The 26,728-nt window shown below is 28.8% G+C and overlaps 1 protein-coding gene and 2 pseudogenes across 1 annotated transcript; 2 read left to right on the forward strand and 1 right to left on the reverse strand.

Annotated features, from left to right (window-relative positions):
• Positions 1-5,140: 5,140 nt before the first annotated feature.
• On the forward strand, positions 5,141-11,778 carry LOC114119018 (uncharacterized; annotated as a pseudogene).
• A 4,528-nt stretch (positions 11,779-16,306) lies between these two features.
• Positions 16,307-16,926, reverse strand: LOC126555752 (uncharacterized; annotated as a pseudogene).
• Positions 16,927-21,498: 4,572 nt separating this feature from the next.
• Positions 21,499-22,182, forward strand: LOC114131880 (uncharacterized). Its single transcript, XM_027997205.2, has 3 exons — positions 21,499-21,641; positions 21,712-21,877; positions 22,001-22,182. Exons 1-3 carry the CDS (start codon positions 21,507-21,509, stop codon positions 22,123-22,125), a joined length of 426 nt encoding a protein of 141 aa, XP_027853006.2. The 5' UTR covers positions 21,499-21,506; the 3' UTR covers positions 22,126-22,182.
• Positions 22,183-26,728: the final 4,546 nt, after the last annotated feature.

The raw sequence follows: 26,728 nt of genomic DNA on the forward strand, positions 1-26,728 counted from the left end.
TACAATGATAAAAGACACCACAGATTTTATTAAGTCTTGTATTTCTTGTCAACTATTAAAAACACCGGTCGGTAAAACATCAGGATTGCTACAACCAATACCTATAGATTCAGGAAAACCGTTACAAAGATTAACGTTCGATTATTTAGGACCACTACCACCATCCCACGGAAAGAAATACTTAATTGTGGCAATATGCAATGCAACAAAAATGACTTTTGCAAAAGCAGTAGCAAATGCAACGGGACCGAGCAGAAACAATAAATTATCTTATGGATTTAATAACATCATACGGGGTCCCAAAATATTTTTGTAGCGACAGAGGCATACATTTTAAAAATAAAAAAGTAGAGGAAGCATGTAAAAGTTTAGGTATTGTTCAAATATTTTCTAGTGCATATCACCCACAGACGAACGGAATGACAGAACTAATGAACAAAATAATATGCAATAGTTTAACTCACTATGTTAATAAAAATCAAAAAGACTGGGTATTGTATTATAAATTAGTGGTTTTCGCATACAATACATGCCCGAGCTCAAGGCTAAAAGTAAGCCCTTTCTTTCTATTGCATGGCATTGAGGCCAACCAACCATTAGATAATAAAATTATACCCAACATTGACAATTTTAATCTAGCAAAATCATTAGAAACATTGCAAGAAATTAGGAAAGAAATACCAAATATAATACAAAAAGAACAACAAACACAAAAATTAAATTACGATAAAACGCATAAAACTGTTACCCGGTCAGAAAGTATTAATAAAATTCCAATTTCAGGAAGCAAACAAATCAAAAAAATTAGCATATAGATATAGAGGACCTTTTAAAATAATTAAAAAGATATCTGACGTAAATTATGAGATAGAACTAATATTAAATGGAAAAACAACCACGGACGTCATACACGTACAAAGAATAAAACCTTTTACAGACAGAAAAAAAACATGTTAATTTATATTAAAAAGTAAAACTATAAAAACTAATAATAACCAAATGACATAATTACATAGTTTGTTTTAGAAATATGTTTCAGTTCATGATATTGATAATAGCAAGCGCCATCGCAGAGGAAAAAATAAGCATAATAATATCCTCAGGAGCTTTCTTCAATGAAGTACCAAAAGTAATAGTATATGAAAAAAGTATACCTCTTATATATACACAAAAAACAATAATAGAAGAGGAAAATAACGTAGATAACTTATTAGAAGTAGAAAATTACTGCGAAAAAAAGAAAAATAGCTACTGGTACATTGTACAACAATCCCTAATCTTATTAAAAACCCTTCACATAAATATTAACGAAAACAAGAATCTGGAGAAATTAGCAGAAATAGTAGGAGATAGTAAAAAAAAAAAAACAAGAAAAGAGGCATACAATTCATAGGAGATTTTTACAATTTTTGCTGTGATATAGCAACCGAAAAACAAATAAAAAATTTTTATACAAACGAAGACAAATTAAAACAACAAGCTGACAAACTAAGGGACGTATTTGTGGGCATATATCAATTGCGCCGAAAATTACAGGTAAAGAAAGAAAAATTATGGGATAGGAAAAAGGTATAGGTACATCAATTGCGCCGATCGATATTTCAATGTTATAAATTGTGTACCTACGTCAATTGAGCCGATCGATTTTTAAATATATTATTATATAAATGTGTATAATACTATGTCTATTGTCTATTGATTTCAAAACTTACAGATTAGAATTATTGTATATTTTGTAAATAAGGAACTTAGGTACAAATAAATTTTGCAACTATGGTTTTTAAGTGTTGTAATCTAATAAGTGGATCTTTATCTATATCTTATATCTATATCATAGGTACATTTGAAAACCATTTAATTATTTTATTATTTGAAGATAAAATAAAATTTGGTCAAATATTGTATGTTTATAAAATAAATCTGTAGAATTGTGCAGTATAATTCCACGCGTTGTACGTATTATAGTCGTTGTGGCTCGTGCTTAAATTTATAATGGAAATAGTATTGAGCGAACGTGGTAAAGAACTTATTATTTACCAAAATTATAAATTTTCTTATAAGGAACTTACCAAAAAAGGGCATAAACGGCGGTGCGCTCACAAAAGTTGCAACTCTAAGTTATACATAGACGAGGGTAAAACTACAATTTTATCTGAAGAAATTAAACACGAACATCCTACTCCTAATAACTGGGAACGGCAAATTATATCAAATCAGGTGAAAAGAAAAGCAATGGACGATTTAACAGAAAAACCGTTAAAAATAATAAGTAAGGAAATATCTAATCATGTAATCAACAACCTTAAAACCGATGATATTTCTAATATAAGACAAAATTTATACAGAGCTAGACGAAAAAATATTCCAACATATTTACCTACAAATTTAAGAGAAACCCAAGAAGCTTTAATTAATATTCCGACACTTACGAATAAAGACAAAGAATTTTTATTAATAAACGATTCTGAAAACAAAATAACAGCATTTTCAACAATGACTAACTTAAAATTTCTTTGTTGCCAAGAAAAAATATTTATGGATGGGACATTTTCTTACTGTCCCAAATATTTTTATCAATTATTCACAATCCATACAGTTAAAAACGGTAATTATATTCCATTAGTTTTTTTGCTTTTGCCAAATAAAGAAACTAAAATTTATGAACAAGCATTTAATAGTTTAATTGAGGTATGTACATCAAAATTGCCTATACATTTTCAACCAAAAATTTGCATTGTAGATTTTGAGCAAAGCATACATAAGGCTGTTCTTACAGTTTGGCCAAATATAATTTTACGTGGTTGTCGATTTCATCTTTCTCAATCATGGTGGAGAAAAATCCAAAATTTAGGCTTATCTAAAGAATAAAAAAAATCATTCAAGTGAAATTGGAAAATGGTTAAAGTGGATATTCGGCCTACCACTACTTGAACCTGAAAACGTCGGCACTTGCTTCGCAGTTGATTTTATAGGCATTAAACCAATGGACGAACGAATTCATAAATTTTGTGATTACCTCGTTGATACATATATTGATGAAAATGCAATTTTTCCACCTTATCTTTGTTCATCGTGTAACATATCAGGCGAAAGAACAACAAATGCCTGTGAGTCGTTTCACTCAGCGTTTGGGAAATATTTTTATTCACCCCATCCAAATATTTTTGTTTTTTATGAAGTTTTAAAAATTATTAACTTCAATCATATATAAAAATAAATAGCGTCGAAAAAGAAAAGAAAATTAGAAATCATAAGTATAAAAAACAAAAAACCATACCTGACGAAAATATATCCAAATATTTAAATGGCCATTTAGATATGTTTGAATTTGTAAAACGTATAAGCTACCACAACAAAAATTTTTAATAAGGTAATTAAATAAAAATCTTCATTTATATCCACATTGTCTAATTTTAATTTAATTATTTTAGAAAAGTAAATATTGACATCAAGACAATTGGAGTATTGCACCGGGATGACAAATTATTAGACATGACAAAATGAAATATGATACTTGACCATTTGTTCAACATATTTTTAATTGCCTCACAATATGATAAAGATTTTTAGATTATAAATTGTATAAATTGTGTGTAATGTATATATTTTTGTTTATTGTTGTACAAATAATTATAAAAATAATATAGTTAATATAAATTAATATTTAATAATATAATATAATATAATTACTATAAAAATTAAAACTAACCAAGACAGTTTGTGTCATTGTCAAATGCTCCGGCGCAATAGATGTATACCTTTTAGTTATACCTTTTTGATACCGGCGCAATAGATGTATACTATACAGGTAGTGTCCCAAATCCGGCGTAATTGACGAACACCGGTATTTGTATCAGATCACAAAGATCTAAACCAGATCACATTACAATTAGATAACTACACAACTGCAACTAGTAACAAACTCGAAAATTTAAAAAATATCTTTAAAACATACCTTACCGAAGAAAAAAAAATGAATTAATGGAAAATACTAAAACTGATAAAGAGATAAAAGGGATGCAGGAAATAATCTTTAATACACTAACAATAGTTATGAAAATTATAAATTATGAAAGAGACACAAGTACACAAATACATTGTAAAATTTGGAAAATACCCCCAGGACTAATCACTACCCACTGTGCAAAGTTTGTTACTATTTATCGCTGCTATATTGAAATTAGGTCGCAAATGAAATATTGCAAGATGATGTAAATAAAACATCAATACATTATTACATTGAAAAAATTAAATTTAAGTTAACGAAGAACATTATATAATTATTGAAGATGAACTATTGACACCATACAGAATATTTATAGCAATGCGATATTATATGGTTGTTGCTTTCAAAATTTGTTGTATATATTACCGAATAATATTAATTAAATATCGCAGATTATTTATTGATGTTCTATTACAAATTAACACGAATACGATGTCATCGTTTGATACTTTTTGATAAAGTATAATATAATATTAATGCAATATCTATGCAATATTTATGATGAGTTGTACGGAGAATTATATAGGCTTATACACTAAATAATATTTATAAATATAGGTGTATAATATTTTTACTCACGCACACACACACGACACACACTACACACGTATTATATATATATTATTATATCTCTTCCGACTATTTCAAAAATAGTTTCACAAATTACAATTTATTCCCATAAGGAACTAGATATTTATAAATCAGTTGGTAGGTATTACATAATATTATATTATGACTGACGACTGTTGTTGAAGCCAAATAGTATCGGTATAATATTTTAATACGTATTAAATCGTATATACGCGCGCGCCGGTTAAGATAAGGTAAGTAGATACACACTACCTGATTTGGTCGGGCAGACAGGATAATTTGGTCGGGTCAGACGTCATGTCAGGTCGTGTGTAGACGTGTCGTCTGACTTTAATCCTGTCGGGTCTTGTCAGGTGGCCATACCATCTGATCGCCTGACCGACCGACCAAATCATATAGTGTGTAGCTCTGTCTGGTGGATTTCAGTTGGTTTATTGAGGTTAACATGATAACACGTCTGTACCTAGTATCTACCTCCAGTTAATTTCAAAATTAGTTAATACATTAATTCGTTGATTCGTTAATTCGTTAATACATTTTACAATGGCTGCTGTTTTAACAGAACGAGAAGTGATTTCGGATTTTTTAGAACTGTACAAATCTTTTACATGTTTATGGGATATTACTTGTAAGCAGTACAGTAACAGGGATGCAAGAAACCAGGCGCTCGAGGTATTAAAAGAAAAGTTAAAAATAATAGACAATGACGCTAGTATCGCAACAGTAAAAAAGAAAATTGAGAATATGAGAGCTGCATACAAAAGAGAATTTAAAAAGGTAAACAAATCAATTATGTTTAAAAGTAGGTAATTTTAATATTCATTATTTATTATTATTTAAAACAATAAAGAAAAAAATTGTCTAAGGTAGTAAGGTTAATACTTTATAAATAAGAAAATTAATAATTTATATCAATAAATGAAAACTCAATTATTTATAAAAGAAATAATTATATATAATGAATTTAAATTATGTCAAAGAAAAGCCATAGGCATAATAACTTTGACTTAAAAATAAATATATAGGTATATAAAAATTATAATTGTATAAGTACACACACAAAAATATACAGCTATTTAATACAAACCACTATAATATCCTAATATAGTATTGCACATTATTATTTATAATTTAACTTGCAGGTACAAGATAGTAAAAGAACTGGTGCTGGTCTAAAAGATATTTATGTGCCATCTTTATGGTATTTTGAATACCTAACATTTCTAAATGAAAAAGAAAATTCAAATATAAGTGGAATTGACACTATCGATTTCAGTGGTGATGATGAGGTAATGATTTATAATAATGATTTAATTTTTTTATTTATTTATTAAAAATTAAAACAATATCACATAATACATTTAACTAGGTAACATTATCTTAATTTATATTCATTGAAAATACCTATATTATATTCAGGCCCGGCGGAAGGCACAGGCAACACAGGCCTATGCCTGGGGCGGCAATATATAAGAGGCGGCAGGACCGTTTAATTTTTTATGTTAAAAATAGTAGGTTATATCTACCAAAACTAATTTAGACTTGAGGCGATTAATGTATAAATACAAATGTATAATACGCTAAAATTAAACTTAAGATAACGTATTACGTATATTTTCCCCGCAATGATGACATCGTCGACGTCGATAACAATAACACGTTAATACGTTATATTATCGTATCACAGAATAATTATTCTATGGCAATATTATTCTATATTATTATTTATTATAATGTTTATTTTTGGTGCAGCAATACGGGCTAGGCGCTGATAATACTAGCGGAGCTCAACGTAATACGTATCAATAAATAATATTATTTGCTTTTCATCCGTCGCTTTGTCGTGAACTCTTGCAATATTTTAGTGGGTATTTAATTTTCTGACACCAGTAGCTGAAAACTTACAGGTATCGTATCCATGTTTTAGCATTTTGTATGATTTGTGTGTTTATTTTGTAAAATACAATACCTATATTGGCTATATTATTAGTATATTAATATTTGAATTTCAAACTGTTCACTGTATTTTATTATACGTAGGGCATATTTATAACATTAAATGATATTTAATTAATCTTAACTTTTTTAAGTTACGCTAATTTATTACAAAGATTATTATTTTTAATGCTAGTTAGATGTTAGTATTGTTGCATACATTATTGTACCTTAAATATCAAAAATTAAAATAGGTCTAAAATTGCGGTTCATTTGATATTCCGTTAGTAATTAGTATTTATTCAATTTATTAAAAAAATAAAAAAATAATTAATCAACAATTTAAATATAATAGAATTTGTTAACAATGACTTTTTTTACCTAATGTACAATATTTTCTTAGAATTTCGAAAAAATAGAAAAGTTGAAATCTGAGATCTGAAATGTCGAACAGCGCCAAACGCACTCGGTTGTCGGGAGCAGAATATAAGAAAAAATGTATAGCACGTGAATTAGAACTATCTAAACAAAAAGACCGCATTTTAAATTTTTTTCAACAAGTACCAAGTAGTAACAATAATATTTCTTCAGAAAATTCAGAAATTGAAAATGATAATACTAGCGTGTGTAGTAATATGCAAGCTAATGTGGAATTAGGACATCATAATATCTCAGCGTGTAATTTAGAAAAAGATAGTAATTTAACTATAAAAACTAATATTTCCCCACATAATGAAAATAATTTTATTGTCTCCTCAGTAAACATTAAAAAAGATCAATATGAAAGTATTGAATGTGGTAAAGATTTGTTGAATGTGGGTAATAAAGCTAATAATATAACACTTTCCATTGTAAAAGATGTTACGTTATTCAATAATTCAAATTGTGAAATGGTTAAAGAAAATGATCAAGATTTTAGTGTAGATACCCCTGCAGATTCAATTGACCTTCAATTATTAAAAGATCCAAAGAAGTGGCCAGCTATTTGTGATAAAATACGGATGTTGTTCAAAACGGCCCTTATCAAATACATTCGAAATCGTACCCAAAAGATGATACAGGTCGTAAATTTACGATCCATCATTTTTTTAGAAAATTAAAAAATGGAATGGAAGTAAAACGATCATGGTTAGTATATTCTAGTTCCGGTGATTCTGTATATTGCTACTGCTGCAAATTATTTAGTGAGACAAAATCGTCTTTAGGCAAAGAGGGATATCGTGATTGGAAGAACATTGCTGAAACTTTAAAACAACATGAACGGTCTCCAAATCATGAAACATCTTTTCTTAAGTGGAAAGAACTAGAATTAAGAATAAATAATTCAAAAACTATTGACCATTTAAATGAAAAAATAATAAAAACGGAAATCCAACATTGGAGACAAGTTATCGAAAGAATAATATCTTTAATAAGAGTACTTGGAAATCAAAACTTAGCACTACGAGGAACTCACGATAAACTCAATGTTGAAAATAATGGGAATTTTTTAAAATTCATTGAGATTTTAGGTCAATTCGACCCAGTTATGAAAGAACATATAAGAAGAATAACCTCCGATGAAATACATACCCATTATCTTGGAAAAGAGATACAAAATGAGATAATCAATTTATTAGCAAAAAAAATTAGACTTCATATATTAAAATGTCTGAAAAAAGCAAAATACTATTCAATTGTTCTCGATTGTACGCCAGACATTAGCAATAAAGAACAAATGACCATGATTTTCAGATTTGTGACAATTTCAGAAGATACCGGTGAAGTCACTATAGCTGAGCACTTCGTAGATTTTACTCAACTATATGATACATCTGGATACAATATGACAAAAACCCTCTTGGATAAACTAACAGAACTTGAAGTTAACCTTGACGATATGAGAGGTCAAGGCTACGATAACGGGGCAAATATGCGTGGAAAACACAGTGGTGTTCAAGCAAGAATTCTTGAACTAAATTCAAGAGCTTTTTATGTACCATGCAATGCGCATACTTTAAATTTGGTTTTAAATGATTCTGCTAATTGTTGCCTTGAAGCTGTATCGTTCTTTAGTTTAATTCAAGCAATTTACAATTTTTTTTCCTCATCAACTCACCGTTGGGATATATTGATTAAATATTTACCTGGTTTAACGGTTAAACCACTTAGTGCTACTCGGTGGGAAAGTAGAGTGGATGCAGTTAAAGTTATTAGATTCCAACTAAATGAAATATGTGATGCATTGTCAGATATTGAAGAAAATAACACATTAGCTTATGCATCTAGTGTTAAAAGCCGTTCTGAAGCACAAGGAATTTTAAAAAATATATCCAACTTTAAATTTGTGATGTGTTCAGTAATATGGTATGATATTTTATATGAAATTAATATTTCGAGCAAACTTCTTCAATCACCATCGCTTGATCTATCGGAAGCTATTACCCAATTAAACACAACAAAAAAGTTCTTGGAAGATTATCGTTCTGAAGGTTTTGAAAAAGCATTAAAAGCTGCAAAGGAAATTGCTAAAACAGTTGGAATTGAAGATAAATTTGATAGTTCACAAAGATAGAGAAGTAAGGGGACTCTTTTTTCTCCAGAAATGCACTTTAAAGTTAATTTTTTCAATCAAATTTTAGATACACGTATTCAGTCTATAATTGAAAGATTTGGTGCACTATCTGAACATAACAGTTTATTTTCGTTCTTATATAACGTATCAATAATTGAAGATGAAAATGAATTGTTAAAACACTGCAAGGATTTACAACTTTCTCTCACTTCTAACGACGGCCTAAACACAGATATTAGTGCAGTAGAATTACACCATGAAATCATCGCATTTCGAAGATGTTCCAGAAATGAAAAAAGTGATCCACAAAAGGTTTTGGAATACATATGTAAAAGGAAAATGGTGGAGCTTTTTCCTAACTTAGTCGTAGCACTTAAGATTTTACTGACATTACCTATAACCGCAGCAAGTGCCGAAAGATCATTTTCAAAACTGAAGATTATAAAAAACTACTTGCGGTCCCAAATATGTCAAATTCGTTTAGTTGGTCTAGCAACTCTTTCAATTGAAAAGGATTTGTCAAACAAATTGGACATGGAAGAAATTATACAAGAGTTTGCAGCATTGAAAGCCAGAAAAATAAAATTTATATAATAAATAAAAATGTTATATTCTTCATTATATTGCTTATAGAATTGTCATAAAGTAAATGTACTATTTTAAAATAGGTAAAAATGTACTATAATTTATAGGTACTATTTAAATGTGATTAAAAAATGAAATTCTTTTCCTTAATAATATTTATATGTAATTTATTAATTGGATACAGTTAAATAAAAATATTTTTCTTTTTTTATGAATTATAAATTATAACGTAAAGTAAACTGTGGCTTAAACCTGAAGTAGAAGTAAATATGTTTGAGGATATGGTCAAGGCCGTTAAGGAAAATAGAGAGATCAAAAATGAAAGGGCGGCAAATTTTGATTTTGCCTATCTATACATTTTATCTAGAGCCGGCCCTGATTATATTGTATTATCAATTTGTATAATGTAACATAAACTATGTATCATTGATAAAAAATATATCTTATGTTAGATTACTGAAAAATACTTAATTATAAGTACTATATGTTGTATATATAATATATAATATAATACAATAACAATACAATTTGTACCTATAAATATAATAATAAATAATAATATATATATAATTATATTATTATTATGATAAATAAATAATAATAATATATATTATAGGTACAAATTTTATTATATTAAATGATTATTATAAATATATAATTTTTATATATATAAAATATAAATTATTATAATAAAAAAATATTATATACATAATATATATATAATAATATATTATATCATATTTTATATATTTATAGGTACAAATTTAAGACTACAGACTAAATGTTTACATTAATTTCAAAAAAAATATATATATATTTTACTACAAATTTTAGTCTCCCAATACATTTATCATCTTTTCTTGGAAATCTACACTGGCTATGCCATTAAAATAATCTTTGAATGTGTTCCTGACGGTTTTGCCTTCTTCTGTATTTGATTGGTTACATTGATTTACATCTAACAATGTTTGTTCCTGCCACCAAACACCTCCTCGGAGTGTAGCACTTTCAAAATCTTCTCTGTCTACACAGTTATTTGTTATGTAATTTTTTGACTTTTTGCTTAAAAAATTATGCAGAGCGCAACATGCTAGAATTATTATATCAATATGTTTAACGTCAACCATTATCGGCTTTTTAAACAATCGAAAACGCGATGATAAAATTCCAAAAGCATTTTCAACTACTCTTCTCGCGCGTCTGTATAGTCTGTAGTTAAAAATGCGCTTGTCATGTGTTAAGTTTTTTGAGGAAATGGTTTTAAAATGTGTTTAGATATCGCAAATGCACTATCACCTAAGAAAACATACGGTACTTGTGTATCTGTATTAGGAAGCAACTTAGGTTGTGGTAGATTTAGTTCTCCTGAAGTTAGTTTTTTATAAAATGTTGTATGTTTTAAAACACCACCATCGGAAACACTCCCATTTACACCAGTATGAACATACATAAATCTGTAGTCAGCTGTAACAACTGCAAATAAAACAACACTGAATGTACCCTTATAGTAATAATATAGAGATTCAGTTCCTGGTGGTTTATTGATTAGGACATGCTTTCCGTCCATTGCACCTACACAATTATTAAACTGCCACTGGGTTTCAAATTGTTTCTCCTGTTCTAACCATTCAATTTCTGTTGTAGGTATCTGAAACACAAAGCATTGTAAATGAATCATCAACTACATTGGGTAAAAAACGACGTGGTACAAAGTTGCAACAACAAGAAAGTTTAATTGAAAGCGCACAACTTTTAATGTCTAAAGTAGATAACCCAGAGATATGGGAAAACTATTGGTATGCAGCTAATAGAAATGACAAAAACTCAAAAATGTATTGCTGAAAAGTTGATTTCAGAAGTTATTTTTTACGGAAAATTGGAAAAATTGACTTTAAGTTCATCAATTTCATTAAGCGGCTATGCTAATTCTTATAACTATTCAACACCATCACCTAGTTCTACAATGATTTCTTTGCATTCAGACACTTCTCATACTTCACCAGTAACAACCATACTAAGTCCTACATCAAATGAAATACCAAATGATCCAAATAATATACAACATTCATATAATGTGAATGCATTTTTATTGTTCAAGAATCTGTAATAATAATATAATATTTATAATAATATAACTTGAATAAGAATAAAACATTTCAATTTATAAAAATGTATTGTAGTTATTTTTTTATCTGCCATATTAATAAAGAAATAATTAAGATATCTCATTTATTTTTATTAATATTTACACTATTTCTTATTTAATATTATTCATCGTATTTATTATTATAATAAATAAGTGCTTTAAACATTGTATTTATACATACATATATATATATATATATATATAAATATATTACCGTGTAAATTTAATATTTTACAAGTAATTGTTGATTAAACTGGTAAATATGTTAATTTATAAAAAAATTGTTCTTACCTTTAAAAAATTTCTCAGCACTTTAAAAATAGCATGGCACGTTTCTGGTATTATTTTTGACAGTAACTGTGGTGAAATTGCAGTACTGAATTTTAAATCATTATATTCTCTGCCTGATGCCAGATATCTTAGTGTTGCAACAAGTCTTTCTTCGGCACTGACAGCTTCTCTCAAATGTGTATTTTGTTTAGTGATAAATGGACTTACTAAATTTAGTAATTCATCGAAACAATTGTAATCCATTCTTAAATAGGTACGAAAATCATCACCATCCAATTCTTTTAGTAATGTCATGTGGCTGAATTTTCTTCGTTCAACTAACCATTTTTTTGCCCACATTCTTCGTTTTTCTTTTCTTCCGTCAATGACAATGATAATGCTGTTAGACAAATTCCCAATTTTTGTTGGTTAGATAACGGAGCCATGATAGATCGTGGTTTGTGTATAGACCTGATAATAATCTATTGTGGAGTAAGGAGTTGTTTTGACCACGAATTTAAAATAAATTAATATTACAAAAAATTTATATAATTAATACACTCTTAAACAAATTCAACAACATGCGAACACCACAAGTAGTGCACACGAATTAGACTGACTACAAATACTGTAAATGATAATACGGGAAACTCAATGATAATATGGTTACAATTCATCGCCCGGAGTTTCAATAAAGGTTGCCTATGTTAAGCCCCTGATGTACATTGCTTTCGTATACTCGCAGTGACGCCACTGACGCAGTCTTATGAGTTATGGCTTATATGCCTAAGTACTAAAGTACCTAACTATTAACTAATTAATACTTACTATTCTGTGTTTTGTTTTAATAATTGTATGATATGTATTATATTATTATCCATTTCACTATTTAGTCTCTTTATGTGACTATACAATTATGATTTAAAAATTAATATATTATATAATATCAATCAGTTTAAACAATTCAGTATATCAATTTTATATTTCATACTAAGAAATTTAAATTTAATATGAGTATTCTATAAACAAATTTGAAAACATATTTACCTCATAAATTTAAAGAAATAAAAACAATTAATATGGAAGTAGTAATATATTAATATATTAATTACCTATAGGTATTTATACACTTATTTACTTAATTTAATTGGTACTTTCATAATAAAATAATGTAAGCATAGGTAGGTAATAAATTTAGTTATACTTATAAATGAGCTATTTTTTTCAATTTCTTATTTTTACTTTGTACTTTATAATGTTGTATTGCAGTGTTATTAAAATTCTTTACATAAGCATTTATTAAAACATTAAGTATTTTCTCAATGAATTTTGATTTACACGATTGGCAAATATGTAATGTTCTGACACATACTATTTCAATAAGTTTTATCATTCTGGTTTTTATGTTATTTTTTGATTCTAACAATAATTGTTCAATATTTGAATTAAATAAAGATGTTATTCTTTTACTATAATCAATGGTTGCATCAAGTGGATATAACATATCTGAGTTTTCATAACTTTTAATATCTATAAAAATATTGTCTTGACTATAGGTTACTGAATAATCTTTGCTTTTTCTTTTAGCTATCTTGTCAATGCAATCCGAATGTTCTAAATTATTGCATACCCACCCAGTCACATATGCCACTGCAGAAGAATTATGTTCATCCATAAGAATACTTTGTATATTAGTTGGTGATAAATGATTGTCTATTAAACTAAGTATGTAATTTTCATCTGTTTTGTTTTTGTCATTAACTAGATTTGTTTGATTTACAGTTGTTTTCATTTTTAAATTTAACATCTTAATTTCCTGAAGTTTTGTTAGAAATTGACATGCATCAATTTCACAGTTTCCTCCTTTAGATGGAGTTAATAAATGATTACAAATTAACATCCGCATTGAAGAATTAAATTTTGATGCATCTGGATTAACATTATTTCCTCCTTTGGATCTGAGAACTGAAAAAACATTTTCTAGGCAATCTTGGGTAAGTCGCCTAGTCAACAAAAAATCTACGTTATAACACTCATTTAGTTCTTTAAAAAGCAATTTTAAAGAATTTATATTTTCTCGCCAGCCTGTTATACATGGCGGTTGTTTGCCTGATTTATTATGAATTTTTAATTTGTACAAAAACTTGTCAGCTTTGTTCAATAATTCCCAATGACACGAATCTTTAGAAAGAGGCCTTCTTAAAACTTTTGGTTCACTTTGTGTAATACTATTAAATGTATCAAAAATATCATCAAACAATTTAATACAATTTGCTGTATGTATTGAATTACTGCTCATTTTATTTAATCCAACAAGCGTCATAATTCCTGAGCTGACAGTATGGCTTAAAGTCTGTGTTGCTAAACAAACACGCATGGGAGAAAAAGGAGGCAGTTCCATATGAATTTTATTTAATTTTGGAGCCAACCTTGGCTTTTTATCTCTGTCTAAATTATAGAATGTAACCAAGTGTTGCCAAGAGTATTTTTCTTGATCACAAGAAAAATCATATTTTTTAAAATTATTTCTCACCGACTTAATTAAATGTGGACTGTCATGAAAAAAATAAATATTTTCTTCTTCAAATGTATATATTATGGTTCTAATCGATTCACTCCAAATAATTTTCGCATAGATATATTGTTGGTACCTTGGTCACATATTACTACTTTTGGTTTAATTCCTACTTCTTTTAATTTGTTTATTGTTAAAGCCACTATATCTTTAAGTCTATGACCTGATACGGGTCCATTTGAAAAAAAGTGTCCGATTACCTGTTTCCAAGGCATTATTAAACTTTTTATCATGACTACCAGAGCTTGATTACAATATTTATTACATTTTAAATCCATACCATATTCTCCAAAATCTTCAAACCCATGAAACTGATCATTTTGAGAATTATAAGATATAAATGTTTTAATTGACATTTCATCTATTATAATAGAAACCAGTTTGTGTTTGGGCTCAGCATCAATAAATTTTGTTTTTAGTATCTCAAGTACATTTTCATTTAAGCCACATGATACATCTAACAGTTGAAGCCATTTTCTTAATGATCTGATGGTTGGAAGACAGAGGAATTTTCTCATAAATGTGTACGCTTTTGGAGAGTTATAGTATAGACTGAATGCAAATGATTTTTCCATTTCTTTAAACCTCCAGCCTTTTCTTTTAAGATGACCAAGTCTCAGTTGCATTTGTATAATTGAATTATTTTTAAATTTAGTTAATATTTGTTTATTGTTCTCACTGTTATATTTTTTAACTTTATTTTGAAGAATAAAAATTTTTTTCTTTTGTTTAGAAATCATTTGTTGACATTTTCTTAATTTCAATTTCATAGATTTTAAGTTTTTTGAACAGAATTCTTGTTTATGATTATGATGTACTGGTAATTTATAATTATAACCTATAGAATAACCAAAGTGTAGTAAGTGGACGATTTAAATATTTAATAATACAAATTTTCCCATAACAAATAAAGAACATGAAATCACATTAAACAATATATATTCATACAATCGAGTTTTATTAATCAGTTAATCATTAATTATTTTATTAATTAATATCTAGTATACAAACATATTACATTTTTATAACATAAGAATTATTTAATGTTTTTCATGCATTAAATATGTTAATATTTTTAAAATATTTTAATAAACCTTCAGAAACAAAAAATAATTAGTTAATTAACACATATTTATAGATACATCAAAAAAATAAATTTAATTACTTCATTCATTATATATTATAACCATTAACCATATTATAAGAAGAATTTAGTTTCAAGTTATTGCACAAAGCATATTACCTATATCAATACTCTACGTAAAACACATAATTATAAATAAAATACAAATTTACAGCTTCTTTCTATGGGATTGAGAATACACAATACAAATTTGTTATAGCAAGAAGAATAGTCAGATATCTAATAGGTAAAACTACTTTTACAGTTGTAAATACATAGAACAAAATAAGCTTATCTCAAGTATTAATAAAAACTTACATTCTTTGAAATCATCTTCAGTAATCATAGGTAGGGTTTAAAATATTTTTTTGAATCTTTACATTCTATAAAAAGTTTTCTAGAACATAATGGTTGACCTATTTTTTTTGGTATATCTGAGCTGAATATATCTTTTAAAAGTTTAAAACATTTGTTTGTTATTACTTTATTAGTATTAATAAATAAATGTATTTCAAAATATACTAAGTACCTTTTTTATTACTCAATGTTTCCATTATTTCAGGACTTAAAACTTTAGGTAATGATGTCATTATCGATGGCATGGATAGATTATGTAATAAGCTAAACGTTTTTAGAAAATACAATTTTAATAAGAATGTTTTATTATTAATCAGTAATTATTACATTGTGCTATGGCAGCTATTCAAATAATTTGTTTAGATTAAATAATTTTACTAGTTTAATAATTTTTTGCAAAATATTTATTTTAACTCAAAAACCTAATAATTATTAATTACTTACCTTTTATTCCCAACGCCTTTCCAAACTACATAATCAGACTCATGAAAATGATCTGAGCAAATTGTCCTATTTTTATTCAAAAATTTTGGACCTTTTTTATTTAAAATATCAGTAATTTACTCATTTTGGCACCAATCAGCCCATTTTTGACACCTAAATTATGTTATATTTGATTAAAAAAAAATGACTCATTGTAATAAATAATATCCAATAATATATGTCTACCTATACTATAAACATACATTTTTACATTAGAAGGAAATCTGTGGAATATCAAATGTGGGAAATCCTTTCCATTATTTCGACAATACTTGACCGAACACAATTTTTTTGACGTCATTTGAAAAAATATTTATGAATAATACACTAACTGAATATTAGTTAAATTGCTAAGCGGAAAAAATAATCAGATACAAAATCTTAACAAATTGTATACCTACCTACTTATTTATAAACTGTAGTATATTTTCAACCTAGACTAACAAAATCAGGATGACAGGGACACAGGGTGTCAAAATGTTAATCATAATATAAATCCTTATGACGTATGTAGCATTTAACCGCGTACAGATGATGATAGCAGGATAGAATATTATGTAGAGATGTTTTTAATTTATAAATAAACTCAAAACCAAGGATTTTCTCACTGTGTTTATTTTACAGTTTCATCGTAAATCTATACGGTTGATCTTTGCTGCCATCTATAATCTATGCTAAAATGTTATAATTGGTACAAATAATTATTGCTTTTTCAAGGTCTGTTATATCTTATGTAACAAGATAATCTTAAATATTATAAATTATAATTATTTAAGAGCATAAAGCAAAGTAGCCCGAGCAGTGGGCACGTGGCACACACCACACACTACACACAGTGGGAAATATTATTTTACTTTAAGGCGCAAGTATAGGCAATAATAGTGAAACTGAGGGCACAATTGGTCTCCATTGATTAGATTAGAGTTTCCCGTATTATCATTTACAGTATTTGCTGACTACATCGTGTGGTGGTCGTACTGTGTGTACGCAACGTCTGATTTGGTTAGAATCCTGTTGGCCCGACCAAATCAGGTAGTGTGTAACGCGCTTTACGAGCCGCCGCCGATTGAACCACACACACACTCACTCACGCACACGTAATTATTGTTATCTGTTTATTTATTTATTTTTGTATGTTTAATTGTAGAGTGAATTATATAACTAGCATTACGTAAATTACGACGACGTATTATAATATTAGTCAGTCTATTCTCCAGCGTTGTCGCAAAAAGCCCGTTCGTGCGCAAATCGTTGTCGGCAGTTTTTGCAGGAAAATTTGTATTTGTGCGTGCTAATCATCACATCTTACACGAAAGTGTGAGCGCGAATCGCCACTGTCTTTATTATATTATACTGTGGTGCGAATCGCCACTCGTTTTATTATATTTATAACTGTGCAGGCGCCAATCGCCACTTTAATATTGTACCGCAGGCTCGAATCGCCATTTTTTCGCATATTGTTTAACTGTGTGTGCGCTAATCGCCGCTATTTTATTATATTATTATTTTTTGGCTATTATATTGGCAGTGCGCTAAGCGCCACTACTTTATTATATTATTATTTATACAGGAGCTAATCACCGTATTTACTTATTTATTTTTTGTGTATTATTTAAATTATTATATCCGTGTTGTGTGTGTCATTTTTATTATATAGCTTTAGGTGCAGCTGGCCAGCTGAGCACCGACAATATTGTGAGTTTTTATTTAATTTATTATTATTCATATTTAACTATTTTCTATTATTTTATTGGTTGTGCCGAACCGGCAGCGTTATATTATATTATTATTGATATTTTTGTATTGTTGGGCCAGAAGGGCCGTAGTTAATTATTATTATTGTATTATATATTATTACCATTTAAACTGAGTTACCATATTTTTTGTAGAGTTACTTATCCGTTTTAGAATTTAAGTTTTACACACACACAATAATACACACTTACATACACCACCACACACACTAGCACTCTTTGGTCTTGCTCGGCGACCCCGTCCACTTCCTTAGAGTCGCTATACACGTATACACATTTACACAGGTCGGTCGGTGTGTGCGTGCGCTACGAAGTAGTCGGTGTCCGGTGCGCGCGTATTACAGCCTTACGCTCCCGGCCCGAACAACTGTGGACATTCTAAAAATGCGCACAATCCTAATAATTCTCCATATTATAGTTGAAGTGTTGCACTGTCCGAGTCTCGCGCGTCTATTCAACTATTCGTCTCCGACACTATTGAAAGTTTTTATTTGAAGCTTAAATTGTATTTACGATTTTTTACGTATTATTTGTATTTTAAATTGTGAAGTGAATTGTTATTTTTGATTTTATTGAAAATAATCAGTATGGCATCTTCATCTTTCATACAAGGAGTAAGTACTTATCTACTATTTTAGTTTAATTTTATCCATAACCACTTATGAATAAAAATTTGTAGATACTTATTCACAGATTTATTTTTCTACTTAGATGTATGACATATTATGTTCTATGTACCTATGTCCTACGCATATTTATGAGTTAATTACCATTATAATATATTAATTCTGAGTTAATTTATTTTATTGAACTAAGTATTTAATGTAAACCAAATAAATGTTCAATAAGAAATAGAATCTATTCCATGTGATCATGTGATCATGTTATACTAATATTCTTATATTATAGGCCCATACACCAAAAAAGTGGGTTGTAGGTATTTTTCCTGAAACTAATGAATTCAGCGCAGTTCCCACAAATTGGCTGATAAAAAACGTTGTTAATGATCAGGCTGTGTTTAGTTGTAAATGGCCTCCATCACCCATTATTGTAACAAGTGAAACAATAAAAACTGCCATTGAACAGTTTCCAGAGTGGCCTATATATGCTATACGGTTAGCTGATAATGGTAAAGAATATTGTAAGTACCGATTATATAATACAGACTATAATATAATAGTTGTTACCTATATTACTGTTAAGTTATTCAAATCTAATTTCAGCAAATTTCAACATAGCATGGCATCAAAAAATTAAAATAAATTCTGAAGCTTCCTCATCCGAAGCTGACACTAGAAAAAAGAATAGTTATAAAAGATCAAAGATCATATCTCAACATATTTCTTCTGCTTCAGGACCTTGTGAAGAAAGTAAGTCGTGACACTTTGAAACTTCCTAATTTCAAATTTAAAAATAATTTATTACCTACCTATTATTTTTTTTTTCAACTAAAACAGTAAAATAACTGCTTGATTGCCTGCACATAGTTTTAATTAATGTTAATATTTAATTTATTGGATCAATTTTTTTTTTTGCAGGTTATCAAATATTTAATACAGCAGATAACTCTGGATTAAAAACGGTAGATATATTATTTTATAATAAAAATTATACTGAATATTTTTCATATTTTGAGTTTTCTTAACTTATAAAAATTCATTTAAAAATCAGTTTTCCCTCTTTTGTGTCTTATAATAATTTTTGTTGGCTTTTAGACTTCAGGTAATATAAATATAAACGATACATGAGAGGTCCACATTGATAGTTGTAGCATGGTAAATTATAGTAATTTTATGAATTCTAACAAACTAATAATTCTGTTTTACTACTAAACATTTCTTTTAAATTTTAATCAATTTATAATATTTATATATAGGTATTAACTTAGATATTATGTATAATTTACCTATGTTATATTGTTTATTTTTAGACCTCTACGTTGGAAAAATTTTCAGTTGGCCAAAATTTGATTAACCATTTTATGTTTTCATCAAATGAAAATCTAGAAAATATACAGTTGGTAAATGATGGCCAGAGAATGGTAATTTTTATTTTAAATAACTAATTAATTTATAACAATTAACAACTGTTACTATAAGTACATTCTTATTTTAAATAGTTTTAAACACATTTTAATTGTTTTATTTTTCAGTAAAAACCATTATTAATTTTTTTTATTAACTAGATTATGATAAGCCATATGTTTATAAATGTTTTCCACTCTAAAATATTTAATAATGAATCAATAAAATAATAATTAATAATTAATAATCGTAAAAAAATATATATGTACTCAAAATAGAATAATTTAAATTTATTTATTGAATTTAAATTAAGTATTACATCTATACATTATTAATGTAATTAATTTGATTTTTAGACTTCTATGAATGAGAATGCAAATAATCAAAATGTGGATTCGATTAAAGCCACTTCAAAGTGTGCAGATGCTACTCATTTTGAAAATTTGGTATGTATACAACCTAAATACTTTAAAGAAATTATATAGTTTGATTATTAGAATGCCTTTATTTCATGTACATATTATACCATATATTAACAAAAAATTAACTAGTTATATGAACTTAAAATTAAATCAATTGTCTGAACATTCAATTTTAAATACAATTCTGTGGTGTTAGGTATGATGCGTGAAGATTATTTTAGGTCTTGAGGTCTATGGTACATTGTACTGTACCAAATTAACTTATTATTTAATCAAATCATCATTAAGGTTTAGTCAAAAAGCTATTATTTTTATTAATAATGCAATTCAATTATTATGTAGGTACCATCACCATACCATAGCATACCATCTACATATATGTACGACATGTGTAATTCTGTATCAGATAATAATGTAGAGCAAAATGTTCCATTTCTATCAAGTAATATTTTAAACTAATTTATCTACTCACAGATGCATTATATATTCTTATTCATATGGTTTTTATTTTAATTATTATTAAAAGCATTAAATGGTGAAAACACACAAAGAACAATAATGGAAATGTTATTAAGCATTGAGAATCAAAATAATTTTATTATGAAAGAACAATCTATCATCAAACTTGTACAAGATCGCTTACTAAATAAAATCAATGGTTTAGAATTAAATATTCAAGGAATGAAAAATAACAGTAATGGATCATCAGTACATTTAGATTCTGATTTCTTATCAAAATTTCCTCTAAATGATTCTACAATGTATCTAGATGTAGAACATTTGACTTTAAATGATTTTTCTTTTAAAATTAAATTGGTAAGAATATTTTATTCAATTCTACAACACTATCAAACAAATTATTAATAGGCGCTTAAATTGTGTATAGGAATATTTTATAAAAAATGTTGGTGGTTCTAATTCCAAAAATCATGTACAGCGAATGATGGGAAAATTTTTTAATGACGAATATGTTACAAAATGCACTAGAACCGGCCGTGGAAAAGACAAAACAACAACGGTTGGGCAATCTGAACTTCTAAATGTTTTAAAAAGTGAGAGAGTTTTAAAGTATACATTTTTAAGCTCTTTTAATGTATTTGTTTGCCAAATAATTGTTTGACTTATCTATTTTAAAACTAAATAATTAGGTAACTATTTTTTTTTTATTTTATTAGAAGTTGTGAAGGAGTGTAGCAGTGGTAGTTCTGTAGAACTTACAGATTCAAATTTTAAAAATATTGTAGCTAAGTGGTTGAGATACTCAAGCATAAGATTAGCTAGATCAAAGAAAGCTGACTAATTTTACTTCAATTATTTTTATTTACCAGACTGAGCTTTTTGAATGTTCAGTATTACATTTTATTTTATATTCTTATGACAACAGTTGATAAATTATATTTTTTTTTAAACATTATTATTTATTATTAAAAAACTCCTAAATCAGTTATTATAAAAAATATAAATTTATTTATTTGGATGTAATATTTTTACTTTATTTCACAATTTTAGAAAATAAGTAGAAAGAAGAAAGATTTGGGACTAATAACAGCTGGGCACTTCAGAAAAATTATAAATTTGGAAAAAAAGAAACATGATACCTGTTTCAACCAATTACAACCTGCAAATTTTAATAACTATGAGGCATCTCCAATAATTAATGTAACTAAAATTTCTTCTAATCCTTCAAGTGTTCTACCTATTAATCATTCTGTTGAATATCCTTTGAAAGATACGTTTACAATTGAAAATAATACTACATTTAATGTTTTTAAAATTTCATCCGATAACCCTATTGGACAAAATGTACAGCCCTATAGTATTGACCTAAAAGACAAAATTCGATCTTGGATATTACATCATAAGGTATCCCATAATTGTGCCAATTCTATATTAAAAATTATGAAATCTGAAGGTTTACTAGTTCCTAGTGATGTGCGCACCTTGATGAAAACCTCTCAATCTCATGAAATTGTTAATATGGATAACGGTGCATACTGTTATGGGCTACGAGATATCTATAAGATATCTACGAGATTACAAGGCTAAGTTAGTATGACCATGCCTCGTGTCAAGGGTAATGCGGATGCTACTATGACCATGACACGTGTCGGGATAGTAAGCGCACCAATAATTACAGTGCACTAATGATGCATTTGAGATGTTATTGCACATTCTCAAATTCGATGGTGGATTTATGAGTTTATTTTTTAATTCTTCGTAAGCGTTATCGCATTTGTCCGTCCAGCAGAACGTTACGTCTTTTTTAAGTAAATAGGTCAGTGGTTTGGCGATTTTTGCGAAATTATCTACGAACCGCCTATAATAATTTAGTAGACCTAGAAAAGATTTAATATCTTTAGCATTTTTCGGCTTCGGATAATTTTTGATACATTCGATCTACTTGGATCGGGAGAAATCCCGGTCTCGTTGATAACATGTCCTAAATACAATACTTCTTTTCTTAGAAACGAACATTTATTAGGTTGTAATTTTAATTTATGTAAACGTAATCGATTAAAAACTTGTTTAAGTTTTTCTTGGTGGTCCCGCAGGCTGGATCCATGCACAACAATGTCGTCTAGATATGCCGTACACATTTTCTCTAAACCTGTTAGTATTGCTCGCGTGAACGTTGCGGGTGCTGAACTAAGGCCAAAAGGCATTCTAAGAAATTCATAATGTCCGGATTTACTAGAAAATGCGGTTTTATGTGTATCCTGCGGGTCAATATAGATCTGATGATAGCCACTTGTTAAATCGAGTGTTGAAAAATAGTTTGACGATCCTAAAGAGTCAAGGATTTCAACTAGATTGGGTAAGCCATAAGCTTCGTTTTCGGTTACTTCGTTAAGTTTCCTAAAATCCACACATATTCTTAATTTGGGTTTTCCATTTTTGTCTAAATTTTTTTTTTTTTTACTACTACTAACGGAAAATTAAATGATGATACCGAATTTTGTATAATTTTATTGTCTTTCATTTCGGTGATTTGTTTTTCAACTTCTTGTTGGTATGCCCAGGGTAACCGGTAAGGTCGAATATTAATTGGTTTAACACAGCGAGGTGTTTTAATCGAATGAGTTACTACATCGGTAGCGGTTAATTGGTCTCCTTCTAAGAAAATATGTCAGAATATTCTATGCATAAATTTACTAATTGTTCACGTTCCTCTACGTTTAAATGGTCGGTATTAATAAGTTCCGTAAGTGTACGAATGCGTTCTCGCCCACTAGTCCCCTGGTTATTGGTAATAGTTAATACTTGTTCTTGATATGGTTCCCATTTCAAATTACTAGTGTTTAATTCATCGATTATAAAAGGTTCGGTTAGGATTCGGGTACTCGGAAATCGGCAGCTACGACATCGAATTTGACGTAAAAATCCGCTCCCTCTATATTAATAGTTGTTTTTTAATGTCCCGAAGGTGGTTTACTGGGTTTGCCGTAATACCACTAATTGTACGTTTTTCACTTTCGTTTATTACGATATTTTTTTTAGTGCTGCTATTTTAATGAGGCTCATATCGGCTCCCGTGTCTACGAATAATTTTATTGTGGTAGGTTCAAAACTGGTAGAGGTGCACTTAACGTGTTCTCTCTCCATCATATTGTAATAGTTCTGACATTATTTTCGATTTCGCCTACGGTACGATTTACATTGTTTTTTTACTAGTCGAGGCTTCGCCCTGCTCTTTTTTCTTTTTTCATTGTATATTCTCTTACGACATTCACTAATGACGTGATTCTCTTTTTTACAGTAATGACAGACTTTAACTTGATTTACGGAATTTTTGAAATTTTTATTTTCTGTCTGATTTTTAAGACTTCTTATTTTATGTTCACTAGTTCGACATTCGTTACTATAATGTCCGTATCTACTACAACGGTGACATTGAATTTTACCTTTATCGTTAGATTTCTTTACGTATTTATTTCGATTGTCCGTTCTATATTCAGGTTTTTCATTCAGTTTTTCTTCCTCTACAGCCAGAAAATACGGCTTCCTCAAAGTAGGTACTTTTGTGGCTTTCAAAATTAGACGGATATCAGACTGAATACCCGCAATAAAATAGCTAAAGTTTGAGTTTGGATTATTTCTGAAATTACTTTGGCTTCCGCCGTGGTCTTATTTAAAGTTAGCGCAGTGGTTAATTCGTGGGAAATTTTTTCTACTCTATCCGCGTATTGTTGTATCGATTCTTTTTCATATTGCTTAATTTGGTTAAATTGTTTTTGTAAAAATTGTACGGAATGGGTTTTACCAAAATAGTAGTTAAATGTGCCTTTAGTTCCTCCCATGACGTTATTTCCCGATATCTAACTGCGTCACTTGCTTTATCGGTTAACTGAGAAACTATTGCGTCGAGTATCATAGGTTTAATTTTTTCGTCTACATGCTCTAGTACAAATTCGCATCGATTAAAATAACTGGTGAGAAGACTTTCGGATCCCCCTCCAAACTAGGTATTGCTTTCATAGCGTCCCCAAAAGTAAGTTTGTTTGCCATTTCGATTTCTTCTGGTAATTCAATAGAACGAATATTTTGATTTAAATCAATTAAGTTGCTATCGTTTCCCCCTGTAAATGAGTACCGTCTGTATTGGTGGTTTCACCCGTATAAGTAGTATCGTCTATATTAGTAGTTCCCCTTGTATCGTTAGTTTCTATAGATGTATACCTAAATTTGAATCTTCCGATTCGTCTAATCCTCCGTACTGCGTCCTTTCCTAGTAGTCATCTACTGGTCATTTATAAAAAGTTCCCTTAGGCTCTCAGATAAACGGTAATAATTGTTCAAATAACTTACAATTTTTCCATATTGTCTGAGATGTCGTTGGGTAGTTGTTCCTTGAAATGCTGGTTGAATGTTCTTAGAATGCTCCTTGAATGCTGGTTGAATGCTCTTAGAATGCTCTTTGAATGCTGGTTGAATGCTCTTAGAATGCTCTTTGAATGCTGGTTGAATGCTCTTAGAATGCTCTTTGAATGCTGGTTGAGGGCTCTTTGAATGCTGGTTGAATGCTCTTAGAATGCTCCTTGAATGCTGGTTGAATGCTTTTAGAATGCTCTTTGAATGCTGGTTGAATGCTCTTAGAACGCTCCTTGAAGTCGATTCGGAACAGTGGTTCGTCCAAGGGTCTCAAACTACTGACTTGGATGTGTTTTCTGGTTGAAAACGGCCAAATATATTTCGTTTGATGTGAAGACGCCACACCTGACACCAAATTTGTAGTGAGCCGGTCCTGGTGTAGATGGCTCAACACGATTTTACGACGAAGTCCACTTTGTCGTCTATCTTCTTCGGAAAGCGTAAGAAATTTGTAGTAAATAAACAACTCGGTTTTTATAAGTTTGAAAATCAAGTTATTTATTAACTGAGACAGAGTAAAATAATAATATTAACGACTAGCCCGATGTGTTGTTAAGTATAGAACAACGCCACCGGTCCATGTGTACTTGAGGCTTAACTATGTCTGAATCTTAATACTACTACAACCTTTTTTATATAAACTAATCATGGACGTAGTCCCCGAATATACGTGTGTGTCATGGTAACCGGAACACAAGTTTCGTGTTTACTACTACGACACGATTATTAAATGCGTATTAGCTTTCTAAATATTAATATAACTAGCTCTATAAATAATATAAATAATATACGTATCTTAATTCTACGAATTCATATAACAAGAATAAATACTAGATCTATAAATTGGATATATGAAATTATTGCAAATAGTATCAGCTCAAAGGTAATAAAAAATAAGTAATAAAATAGTAATATGGTCGGACTACTACAACACCCTACACGCCGATTTACAGAAACTTTCGGAAATACTAAGGAAAGATGGATTTGAACTAGCAATAAAAATGATAACCCCTCATTATATACAATATACCATA

The sequence above is a fragment of the Aphis gossypii genome, unplaced genomic scaffold (assembly GCF_020184175.1).
Source record: "Aphis gossypii isolate Hap1 unplaced genomic scaffold, ASM2018417v2 Contig01061, whole genome shotgun sequence".
Classification (NCBI taxonomy): Eukaryota; Metazoa; Arthropoda; class Insecta; order Hemiptera; family Aphididae; genus Aphis; species Aphis gossypii.